The following is a 13,198-nucleotide window of genomic DNA, read 5'->3' on the forward strand; positions in this document are numbered from 1 at the left end:
GTTTTTTTTTAAAGAAAAGTGGAACTTTACCTTTTTAATATTTATTCTGCTTGTAATAGGTTGGCAGCTGACTTGTTGCTTAAATTCAGATTCTGTTRAAACTTGCTGATAGTGGGTTTTCTTTGTTTTGATGGATTATGACAATGTGTCCTATTAAGAAGTTTGAATGAGATATGCTTAACTGTTTGAAATACTCCTGCAGTTTAAGTTCCTCTGACAAGGATGCTAGTCTTCTTAACTGGAATCAGCTTTAATCTTTTAACCAACTCTGCTCCAATACAAACTGTCTGTTACTGTTCTTGGCAGAAGTTTAGATTACAAAAYGTCTCCTTTATGGATTTTCTTTGTACCAGTCTGTAAGCTCCATTGCATACCTGCAGCATTCTGAATGTGGTTTTTCTTATACCTGAAGTCACAGCAGCCTAGAAGAAGACTTATTCATTGAGTAGCACTTTTGGTATAGCACATTGTCTGCCAACTTGTTCGTATCYAGATTAATTGTTGGAAGCCTGTTATGCTACAAAGGTGTTGCATTTTCTCTTAAGATAAAATTAGTTACACTTCCRTAACATAATTGCTACTGTTATTTTTTACATTGTAATACTTTCCATACTGAGAATCACAAATTGCTGAAAATGTTATCTTGCTTCCTGTAATCTGAACAACTAAGACAGATTTTTAGCAAGTTAGAATTCCACTGAATCCCTCTCTTTAACTATTTTTTTCTGGGTTTTTTTTTTTGAATTTCAAAATTAGAGTTGTTATTAGAATTTTTATAGAAAACCCAGGAAAGACAGAAAATACATCTTTATTTTAAACAGTATGACTTGTTTACAATAGCATATATGAAATACTGCTCTATTTAGTATAAACTTAATACTTCATGCACATTTTGCAAATCAAGTTCTTAGGATGATCTAAAATTTGTCTRATGATGAGAGTACACATTTTTTAATCTGTGAATTTGTTTTAGGAAGTCATACGTCTCAGCAGTTGCATATCACATTGTTTGCATCCTCTTTTTTGCCAATATTAGCTCAGTGAGCAAGTTGCCTTTTCAACATGGAAACATGATTAAAACAAAGGTTTTACTGTTAGAGGCAATCTATTTTGTGCTCTGTTTTTGTACAACATTCTTGAAAATGTATTTATTTTAAAAACTTTAGTCACATGGTATGAATCTTGAGGCTGAGCTTTGCAGGGCCAGGAATTGGACTTCGATGATCCTTCCAACTCAGGATATTCTATGATTRTATATTTCACTGGCATTGTAAATCTGACTGCAGGGAAGGTCCAGATTTTAACATAGCATTGCTTTTCTGGAATGAAAACACTTACAAAACTGAATCTATAATTTATAATCTCATAATAAAATGACATCATAAAATTTGAATGGTTAATTTGAATTAAACAGAAAAAAAAATTAGGACAGMTGTGGTATATTTTAGCAAGGATGCCTCCCTTCCTCAGTCATTTCAATGCTAGCCAGTTCCTAACTCTAATTGTGTTTGCATTTGGCTTTGAAGGACTTGTATTGTTTATATTTATTTCATGAGACATACCTGTCTAGCTTGAAACTATCTCAACTTCAGCTTTTCTTCAGAAAAGTTACTTAATAAAAAAAATAATAGCTGARAAAAGAGTCAGTGGCTGAGAGCATACACCAATGATTTAGAAAATAGAAATGTTCATTATAACACTCTCTGTTGGGGGTGGGTATTGAAAAATTGTCATTGATAAATGGTTTGTCCATATTGCTTGCCTAACTTTGYCCTGATTCCTGAAGGATTAATCACTGCCTCAGCAAGTCAGTGTTCTGGTTAGCTGTTCCTTCTTTCATTGTTTTTGTGCCTGGTCATGCAAGAGAGAGCAGCAAAATTGCTTACTTGATARTTTTCCAATGTGTCTTCTATTTTCTTCCCCCCAAATTGTGCAAACTCAGAAGCATTTTACATTGTCATTACAGTGTATTTCTAGCAGGCTGACCAGGAAGCTTTATGATCAGCCTATTGCTGAAGGAGCAAGGAGGAAACCTGAGTCCCACAGTGTTACCTTAGACTGTAAATGAACAATAAATTCCTGAACATACCTGAAATGTTTTGTGCAGTGTAGTTTAAATTGTAGTTTTAGATTTGTTGCTAATTATGCTTTTGTTAAATAAAATACAATCAGAATTTTTCTAAAAATTTGCTAAAAAAAACAGTTTCTAAAACTAAACCTGAAATTTATTGTGAATATTTTCTGGATATTTTGATATATGATGCCATATATGTTRCATAGCTTCAATTGTATCTTGCCATATTTTCACCCTATTTACTTGTTATTACTACTCATTGTGGTGCTTCTGAAATTCTGATCATAGAATCATTGGAGTGGAACTATGGCCCAATATTTGTATTGTATGATTTGGAGAGACGATTAATAAGTGGATAGRATTCTACACTCACAGAGTGTATGACTCCCACTGGTTTCTGTAGAGTGCTTCTCATAATTTACACTAAATTATGTGATGAATTAATTAGAAGTAAAAGTAAGAATTACAGTCCTACCTAGATTAGGTTTTCTTACTCTGTGTGATTTAAGATTGGTATACCTGGATTATTTTTTTTTTTAGTGTACATGTAATCAAAATATTTCCTTTTTTAAACATTTGAGCATGTTAAAACATTTAACATTTAACTGTTAATTTCTGCTTGTATATGAACTAGTAGATTGTACTTGAGACGTGGATGACCATTTGGCTTTGAGGCTTTCTTATGCTTTGTTACTTTTAATAAGACTTTGGATTCTTTTGTAAAAAAAAAATCTGATGGTCCTGTTCCTGAACTGCTAAGCTCTTGATCCTGCACCCTGCATTTTTAAATACTATCTTAACAATGGGCAAGCACTTTTTTGAGCTTGCACTCATATCACATTGTTAATCTTAGTCATRAATCCTCCCATAACCTGATGGTTAAAAAGAGCAGTTATTTCTGCTTGTATTCTTTCTCAGTTAAAGTGAACATATGAGAAGGCCTGGATAATTAACAGATAAAAGGTAGCACTTGYCTTAAAGCCTTCATCTGTAATAATTGGTTGTATGAAGGTATACACTGAATGATATGTACTTGTGCTGAGTGACAGCACTTTCTATAATTAGCACCACTAAATATGAGGTGGACATTTCTGTAAAATGTAGACACTGCCAAGTATAGTATAGCCAAGCAGTGGTGTAACTTATACCTGAGTTTCATGTTAGGTTTTGGATACCAGTTCAATAGAAAAATACTTTTGCTTCCAAAGGTAACCATGCTATAAATGCATAAACTCCATAAGTGTGTAAAATCTCTTAGTTTAGATTTATCTTTTCTTTTCCTCTTTCCCTGTTAACCTCTCCAAGGGTTATCTTTTCAGGGCTGCTCAGCAGATAATGATTGTATGCCCGTAATAATTCCTACCTCAGTGTCACTCAGATTTCCACTAGTTTTATAGACAGAACGAAGTAACAGAAAGTCACACAGATTTTTAGTGTGCTAAACTTTCTAAATTCCCTTTCCAATTCTTGGTTGAAGTTGATTTTTGTGGTTTTTTTTTCTATCTACCACAACATAGGTAAGGCTTGAATTCTATATTTAATTATTTTGAAATTTTAATGTAGATTGTCTAACAGGTTTTTTAGAAATTATTGCTTCATTACATGTCTTTATAAATGTTATTCTGTAGCTTGAAAGAGACTCTGAGGAGCATAGCAGTGGTCATTCAAAATAAAAGTAGCAAAATGCTATTGGTAAATCAGTACATAAAGAAATATTCTTATATATATATATATATATATATGTGTGAAATACAGAGGAGTAAGTGCATGAACTACAGAGAATTCCAGTTCTCTGATTGTAAGGGATTTTATGCATTTCTGGACTATTTACAGTAATTTGCTTTAAGTACAAAAGATAATATAAACTACTGAAAACTTTTAGTTAATTAGGAGAGCTGCAAATCCTACAYATAGAAATGGTTACAACTGTTGCTGATGTTAATTTATTTTTTAAATGTTGCACTTATAAGCTGTTAAATAATTTACTCATGATGTTCAAGACATCTTGCTGTCAATGTTGTCAGCATTGTCATATATGCAACAGGAAATGTTCATTTCATTTCATATTTTTAAATCTGTCTTGTGTTTTTTAGGCCTAAAGACTGCCTCCGGTCTATTATGAAGAGAGTGAACCATAAAGACCCCCACGTCGCTATGCAAGCGCTAACAGTAGGTTCTTTTGAATGTAGTGACTCTTCTTTCTGAATAGTTACATTGCAAAAAAAATCTCTGAGTTTTAATCTTTCTTTCATTAGCTTCTAGGAGCATGTGTATCAAACTGTGGCAAAATCTTTCATTTAGAAGTCTGTTCAAGAGATTTTGCCAGTGAAGTAAGCAATGTATTGAATAAGGTAATGTATTGCATTGATTTATACATTTCATCTATAAKTGAAATCAGATAAAGAATTGGGGTAATCTGAAAGTGCAGTGGAATCTACTTTTGGAGCACTGGAAAGAAGGGGAGGAGGAGAGAAGATACTGTGAAGATTGTGGCTCTCAGAACTTCCTGGATGCCACTGTACACTAGTTAACATAGAGTTGCAGTTTGGGGGAGGTGTGGTGTGTTAATTTGTAAATAAATTACTTTTTTTTCACTTTAAACAACAGAAGTGAAACACTAAATACAAATGCAGTGAAATTGAGATAGTACAGGGTTTCTGTGTAACCTTATTTCACTTTATATTGGGTCTAGCACATATTGTACTGGTACAAACACAATGCTGGTGTACTATTCTCCCTTTCTAATAAAGATTGAGCACTACACTTGACTAAAAAATAAAGTATCTATAYATTTTATATTGACAGTAATGTGAAATTTCTTGAAATTAAGATCTAATTCCTACATTATTTAACTTGTTTCTACTGTCCATGCAGGGTCATCCAAAAGTTTGTGAAAAGCTGAAAGCCCTTATGGTGGAATGGACTGATGAATTCAAGAATGATCCACAGCTTAGTTTAATATCTGCTATGATAAAAAATCTTAAGGAGCAAGGAGTTACTTTCCCAGCTATTGGATCACAGGTATATTAGATTTTTATGGTTGTTCTCAAAGTGTGTCACAAATTCTTTTTATCCTCAGCTCTGTATTTAACAGTTTGTTATCTTGAATTCTGGAATGTTTGGCAAACAAAATGAAAACTCTCTTGTGTTATTAAGAYCTGAGAACTGAAATGCTCTCAATAACTTTAGATTTTTATATAGCAGATGAATACAAATCAAAATGGTGAACTTAATGCATTGTCAGTTTTTTGTAGGATTCATTTCTACATCTTTTATTTTGTCTAGGCTGCTGAACAGGCTAAAGCAAGTCCAGCTCTAGTTGCCAAAGATCCTGGTACAGTAGCCACCAAAAAGGAAGAGGAGGATTTAGCTAAAGGTGAGTGCCTTTATTTGCTAACATGATGCATATATTGTTTTATTGAAATGACCTTTAGCTAGTCTCTGTGTGTTACTAATGGTTTTTTCAACAGTCAGCCCACCAAAGTCTATTTTAARGGGATCTGTGTGTCAAACTTCTGCATGAGTTTTGTAGTGTTTGTGTGTCCACCCTGTACCTTCTTAAATATGATCCATTTATTTTTCCTGAAAACTGGAACTGAGTTTAATATGAGTGAAACTTCCCTGCACATCCAAGCTTAATTGAAAATGACCCAGAAATGTGAAATTATTCAAGGAATGATAGGGAGGGRAAAAAAAAGGAAGGGGCAAAATTTTGCTTGTTTAAGCAAAAATCATTTTGTTAATTATGAGTTAAGGAGGGTCTTTAYTGCAAAGGTGATCAAACACTGACACAGGTTTCCCAGGGATGCCATGGTGTCTTTATTCTTGGAGATATTAAAAAGTTGTCTTTGGCAGTCAGCTGTGGTGACCCTGCTTGAACAAGATTGGATTGGACAAGGTTGCTTCCAGTGGTTTCTTCCAACAGCCAATCTGTGTAAATCTGATTCTCTGAATCCAGGCTAAAGCCTCCTAACAGAGAAACAGTGTGCACTGGAACAGCTGTATCTTTTTAATGTTTCAAGCAATCTGGCAAAGCTCAACATGGTGTAAGATGTAAAGTAACGATGTAAATATTTTACATCAGTTCAAGGTTGTAACAATAATATAATAATAAAACATTATTGACTTTGTGGAGTTATTCCCTGTATGTATAAATGCTGTTTATTCATCCTGTCCATGTTGGAAGCTTCTGTAAATCCATAGGCAGAATTCTGCTCTCTAGTTTTAAAATATTGCTTTGTTATTTACCATTAATACTAAGAGAAAGACAGAGAGTGATTAAAATTCAATAGGAATAGAATTATACTAAAAGTTTTCACCGAATTAAATTTTCATATCAATCGACCCATTTTTATAGGTAATTTTTATCTAACTCTTCTTTTGTAGCTATTGAGCTGTCACTAAAAGAACAAAGGCAACAGCAAACAACACTTTCCAGTTTGTATCCAAGCACCTCAAGCCTTTTAACAAATCACAAACAYGAGGGCCGAAAGGTTCGTGCAATCTATGATTTTGAGGCTGCTGAAGATAACGAGCTAACTTTTAAAGCTGGAGAACTTATAACTATCCTTGATGACAGGTAAGTTATACAGAATACCTACTAGAACTATGTTAAACTGTAAAAATGAATTAAAAATAATTATATCTTCCAAGTAGAAGCATACCTTGGAATACAGTTGACTGGAAATGTAATTTTGTATTAAATACTTTATTTTATTATCTCCTAGATTCTTTACAAATAAATATATTTGAATATAAATTCTTGTGTAAAAATTTCTGCATATATACAAACTATATTTATGTGCTAGTAATATAAAAGCCTTTACTGTGCAATTCCTAGGAAAATTCCATGTGAGTTTGGGATTTTTAATATATGGGGGCTTTATTTGTTTTTTTTCTTTAGTGATCCAAACTGGTGGAAAGGTGAAACTCATCAGGGTATAGGATTGTTTCCATCTAATTTTGTAACAGCTGATCTTTCTGCTGAGCCTGAAATGAGTAAGTAACATTACATTTATGTATATATGTTAAACCCTGCCATGGCYCAGGGGTGATTTCCTTTCCCTTATGATGGAGTTTAGCTAATGTGATAATTGAAGTAAAACTGAGGAGCCCTTGCTGTGCTCTTACAACAGTCAGACCAAGGCTGCCCAATCTGTCTTCTACTGAAAAATGTTACTGTCTGCTGCTGGCTTTGTCAGCAGCTTGAGACTCATGGAATCACCCCATTGACACCTAGATAAATGTGGCTTGTTGCCCCATTGCAATGATGCATATCCAATTCAAGATGAAACTGAAGGCCCCATGGTAGATAAGACTTGGAGACAGATTACAAGTATTCAAGTAGTTCAAGGATTCTACATGCTGTAGGTGTGTACATGTGCATAGTAGATTAGTATAGAGAGTTTTTCTATATACTGCTTATTTACTTGTATCTATTTATATCAATCTAACCTACTTARAATATTTAATAAAAATATTTTATATTAGGCAAGACTTTAGGATTCTAGAACTGATTTCTGTAAATCTCTTGGGTTTGCAAGATTAATCTCCTGTGATCTCAGTCTGAGGGTGCTGGAGGTATGATCAGGTCAGCAGAATTACATGCTGTAACAGTCATTTTTGCTATGTTAAGACTATCTAAACAGAGTGCATCAGAGTGTATGATTGTATTTGGCTTTTTGCTAAATTTTTGTTCTAGCCTCCACTACAGAGGAATGCAGATAGGATTTGGTGAAGAAGGAATAAAGAAACTTGAGACCTTTCAATTCTCTACTTGTTCTGGAGAAAAGAAGGCTCAGTTTGTCATAAAAGGTTTTATTGGTTTTATCTAGAACTTGACTTGCTAGCCATGTTGCTTATGATCACTTATTCTGTCTTTTATACTGATGACTTCTTAATATAAATGTTATGGGCTATGATATAAACATTTACTTCCTAAAACATGTTTTTGTTGACCCTGTGTGAACTGGTGTATTTTTTCTTAATGTGTTTTAGAGATAAGAAAATTATTTAGATCTGTGGCTTTTAAATGTCAGCAAAACACTAATTTTTAAAATTTTCACATTAGAGGTTTCAAATGCAAGGAATCTAGGCAATATACTCTCTATATAATATTTTTGTTTCTTTTTTTTTTTAATTTATAAAATTAAATCTGGCTGTTTGTCTTACAGTGAAAGCTGAGAAGAAAACAGTGCAGTTCAGTGATGAAGTCCAAGTAGAGACAATAGAACCTGAGCCTGAGCCAGTTTATATTGATGAAGTAAGCATGGTAAAAGTACTGCTTGGTACTRAATGCACTGCTGGGACATTTAAATACACGCTGTTTAACCTTTTCGTCTCGTACTTCAAATATACAATAAAAAGAGAATGGGAAGAGATATTTTTTAAAGCAATAAAAAAAAATCTGCAGTATTTTCATTTGTTCTAGAGTCTTGTAGCTTTTAGGAATTTCTGAAACTGAATTTGGAACTGCATTCCATTTAGGGCCCTACTCTGGGATTATACATCTATTTACATCTGAGCTAGAAGCTTGATGATGGGTGGCACATGTACTTTCAAATTTTGCTTGAAGTACCACAGAGATACCCATCTTGACTGCTGTCTTAGATTTATTTCCAGTATAACCACCACTCTCTACCCTCAGACTGAAAGATCTCTTCCCATCTCTGAAAAGTCTGAGATTCTGTTGCTATGTAAGTAATATTTAGTAAGATTACAACAATCTTACCACAGTGATCCTGTAAGGTTTCCAGGAACATTCAGTTCAGAAAGTTTTTCCCCTGTTTTCTTTTTTCTTTTAAATACTTTCTTTTTCTTATTTATGCTGAAATCAACCCTGAAACAKGTCCAAACATCATCTTAAAACAACACGTCCATGTACATTGGTAATGGCATGGTTCATGTACTATAAAGGCCTCACACACTTCAAAATGCTTCTCAGTCAATTTGAAATACTCTCTTAAAGTATTCTGTCAAAACATTTTCACTAATTCCACTAGATGGTGGTATTGCATATGTAATAACTAGGCTGGAAAAACAAAAACTGCTCAGAAAATACTGGTTAGAAGAAATTCTAGGAATAAAAGAGTATTCTGCACATTCCACTTGTTACCACTAATTTTTGTCATTTGGCTTTTCCTTGTTCAAGCATCTTCATTCCTGTAAATGTATCATTTGTATTTCCTTGAAGTTAGTCTAGGTAATTCTCAAGTGCCAACAGATCAAAATGCCTGCTGTGGACAGCTGCTTTAATTTACTGTCCTGAAAGTGCCAATTCCCTTGCTGCCACATTTGCCCTAATTGTRCACTTTGTGTTTTAGGATAAAATGGACCAACTCTTGCAGATGTTGCAAAGTGCTGATCCTTCTGATGACCAGCCAGACCTTCCAGAATTRCTTCATCTTGAGGGTAAGAAAAGAAGGTTTTTTTCACTGTTTTCCTCTCTGCTAATTTACTGTATCAATGCAAATTGAAACTCAGCTGAAACTAGTTCATCTTCATGTGCATGCAAGAGGGATGCCTGAGAAAAGTTCTTGAGCCATAATTATCTTATTTCCCACATCTAGGAGACCAAAGGGCAAAATGTTGACTTGAAACAAGTCTACTTTTCTCTAAAGAAAATGGTTTCCTATATTATTTTTCTTTTCAAGACACATAAATATTTAATTCAGTAATATTCATTCATTATTTTTTTTCCTTCATAGAGTAGCACTGCATGAGTGGTGGAAGGAGTGTGAGGAAGATTCCATGAGAGGAAGCAGAAATACTACTGAGGTTTAGAATAGACCTGTGGGTKTCCCACATGCTTTTCACTTGTATGTGCATTTCTGTAGGAGTTGTATATTAACAAATACCTTATAGAGTGCTACAAATTATCCTGCCCTTTTAGAGTCAAATTTTTCAGACTACCACTKCATAGAGGCATTATAGATCATTTTACGTAGGTTGATAGATTTYTTGAATGGAATTTGGAAAAAGAAGAAAGGAGATTTCCCAATTATGAGACAGAACATAGTCTTAAACTGTAGTTAAGATGGTACCACACTTTGTTAAGAAAATGGCAGTACTTTCATCTAGAAGTTAATAGTTAAAGACTGCATTGGTTTGTAAACTTTTAGATATCTCCCATTTTCCATACCCATCTGATTCATCAGGACTGTAAATGAATCCTGTTTTCAGATCTCACATCAGTGACATGTCTGCACATATTCTAGTTCCTCTGAAACTAAAGAAAGGTAAAAAGAAACATGACCAGTTTTATTCTTTCAAGTCCCAAATATAGCTATAGAGGCTGTTGTCTAAGAAGCAAATTGCCTGTATCTGGTCCAGGACAGAGGCAAAGAAATGAAAGGTATGCTTGCCAACCAGCCTACAGATATGGTTTACTTTGGGCATTGCTTCAAAATGCATTGTGAGATCATTGAAGCAATGCTGAATTTTAATATCAAACTACGGGACTGCTCCAAAAATCTGAAAGCAGTAGTRTGATCAGGTGATTGCTCCCCAGCTACCTGCAACAGCACCTGCCAAACATATGGCTACATACAGTTTTACAATGCCAATTCAAGAATACTTGCTCTACTCTTCAGTAGGCTTTGGTGAATTACTGTTTTTGTCATTGTTTCTGAAAATTTYGCTATAGATGTGTTTTGAGTCTTTGGTTCCTACCAGTGGTGGCAGATACTGATCGACATTTGACAGAAAAACCACTTTATTTTCTTCTGCCATCCACATGTCCTGTCAAAAGTCTTTGAATTGGAGAGTTTATCCTAACATGTTCAGGAGCCCAGGGCTTGAGGTTGGCAGCAGAGCAGTCACCGTGTTAACAGATATCTGAACAATCCTTGTCGTGCCTTTTCCCACACTTCATGCTTTACATAGAAGTAGGCAGAACTTSAACAGGTTTTACATCTTCTCCCAACATTTCTGCTAGTGTATTACTGATCCCAGCTTCAAAGAAGCAGATGGGTACCTCTCATACAATTCCTCTTTCACCTGSAGTTGCCTTCAAGGAACACAATTGTAATGTCCTTTTGCACATCCTGGCTCAGAGGTTTTCAGGACCTTCTKCATTTTGAATATCCAGAATTACACCTTTGGCTTTCGTGTCTGTTTATTTTACATTTGACACACTCTGCCTTTCGACTAATTAGCCATGGTTTGCTTGGCAGTTAAATGATCCTCCTTGTGCTGAAAGGAGTCACAGGATGCATTTTTGTTTATTTTAATGTTTTTCCATTCTGCTTCTGGTAAGCTTTTGTGTTGTTTTTTGCACATGTCAGTGGTTTGAAAAAGCCCCCTTCCCCCAGTTAGGATTCCARTGAGAGCAATGTGCTATTAGTGTCTTTCATGTACTGAGGATTGAATCATTACAACCAGTTTTCTCCTTCATTGTTTTCATAGTCCTTTTGTAGTAAAGTTAGAAGAGCACATGATCTGGGTTGCAGTGGCAAATTTTCTTCCTTGGAGATCACCTATCAGATTTACTTGAACATTTTCATGCAAAATAGTTTCAGTTTTATACTTCTGGGATGTAAAATGTGTTYTGTTTCACTTTATTTTTATTTTGAAACATACTTTTAAAATTTTACAGTTACTGACAACTTCAGCTGGCTCTCATTCTTAAATTGTTCATGACACTACCTCTGCTACTAAAATTTTTTGACATACAGATAATAGTAATGAATTAAAAAAATTGGCCTAGCATCTATTTCTATCTGATTTTTTTTAATTACTCTCTGACTTTGTGGTATGGAAATGTTTATTACTCTGATATATTTTAATGTCTTTTTATTCTAGCAATGTGCCACCAGATGGGACCTCTCATAGATGAAAAATTGGAGGATATAGACAGGTAAAAAAATGTCTTGTGCTGTGACCCAAATTAAAATTCAGTCTTAGAAATACCAGAGTTGGTTCTTGATAATATCTTAATTTCTGTGAGTACTGGCAAAGAAAATAGGTRTATTTATTAGTAGTTTCTCTGGGAAGAGGTCTGAAGATTTTTTTTCCCATAGTCACATAGTATGTTGTAGTGTTGTACCATTTGACACTCTGGCACTTGTCAGGCATGACTTCACAGTAAGAATATGTTGCTTAACACTCCTCATGAAATTTCTCTGTATTGTCTGTCCTATACTAAAGTTATCTGCATTGTAGAATGAACTGTAAAATATATTTTCTAGGAAACATTCAGAACTTTCAGAGCTTAATGTTAAAGCAATGGAGGCCCTTTCTTTGTATAACAAATTGGTGAATGAGGACCCAATGTATTCCATGTACGCAAAACTACAGAACCAGCAGTATTACATGCAGTCATCTGGTGTTTCTGGCTCTCAGGTATGGATGTAAATTTTAATAGTCATTGACCTTATCAAGTTCACACTGACTGAGCAGTTTTCTCTCAACRTAGTATGTACAAAAATAAAAATATTTGTTTTCAGCTACAAGCTTTGGATGCTCTCCTTTTGCGGGTTCTAACGCATTTGGTTTTTTCTGTTTGGTTCCTTTTGATTAAGGAAAAAGCCCATTGTGGGCTTTAAGTTGCATGTAAAATTAAAAAATAAAACTGCCAGGGCTTTGCATAGTAAGTCAAAGAAAATAAGCAAAGGAGTACAATTTCTCTCCTATCTACTCATAGATAAGTCAACAAGAAAATGCTGCTTTGAATGAGTTACAATTTTTAACTTCAGTAATTTAAATGCTAAAGTTCTTCACTGAGCGTATTAAAAAAAAAGGAAACTAAAAATTTGAGAGGGTGTCTTTAAGTTCTAAAGTCAGATATTAAATAGCAATTTCTCTTGTATTTTATTTCTAATATTGCTTTATTTAACTTCCTAGGTTTATCCGGGGCAAACTCAAGGTAATGCATATTTGGTGGCAGGGAGTGCACAGATGGGCCATGTTCAAGGTTACAATCTTCCTCCTGAACAGCTCCCTTCTCTCAGCCAAGGCACAGTTACTCCATCTGCCAGCTCAGTACTACCTGGTCAGCCTGCACAGACGTCTTACACAAAGTAATTTTAAATATTTTTTCTATTCAAGTTTAAGTCAATTTAAACAGAAAGGAATGCAGGCAATATTTAAAGGAGCTTTTTTTTTTTTTTTTTTTTTTTTTTTTTT

General features: G+C 34.3%; 1 protein-coding gene across 2 annotated transcripts in view; it reads left to right on the forward strand.

The window, feature by feature from the left end:
* Positions 1-13,198, forward strand: part of STAM (signal transducing adaptor molecule) — a 29,724-nt gene that overhangs the window by 13,562 nt on the left and 2,964 nt on the right. The window contains exons 3-13 of one of the 2 annotated variants that reach the window (XM_057383423.1): positions 4,168-4,243; positions 4,330-4,425; positions 4,949-5,095; positions 5,360-5,450; positions 6,461-6,653; positions 6,978-7,072; positions 8,248-8,336; positions 9,397-9,484; positions 11,876-11,930; positions 12,262-12,415; positions 12,917-13,092. In XM_057383423.1, coding sequence (XP_057239406.1) covers positions 4,168-4,243; positions 4,330-4,425; positions 4,949-5,095; positions 5,360-5,450; positions 6,461-6,653; positions 6,978-7,072; positions 8,248-8,336; positions 9,397-9,484; positions 11,876-11,930; positions 12,262-12,415; positions 12,917-13,092 — 1,260 coding nt within the window. The remainder of the gene's footprint in view (positions 1-4,167; positions 4,244-4,329; positions 4,426-4,948; positions 5,096-5,359; positions 5,451-6,460; positions 6,654-6,977; positions 7,073-8,247; positions 8,337-9,396; positions 9,485-11,875; positions 11,931-12,261; positions 12,416-12,916; positions 13,093-13,198) is intronic. The other variant, XM_057383431.1, reaches the window with a different exon arrangement.

This window comes from Malurus melanocephalus, unplaced genomic scaffold (assembly GCF_030028575.1).
Source record: "Malurus melanocephalus ecotype Western Australia unplaced genomic scaffold, MMel_1.1 scaffold_14, whole genome shotgun sequence".
Classification (NCBI taxonomy): domain Eukaryota; kingdom Metazoa; phylum Chordata; class Aves; order Passeriformes; family Maluridae; genus Malurus; species Malurus melanocephalus.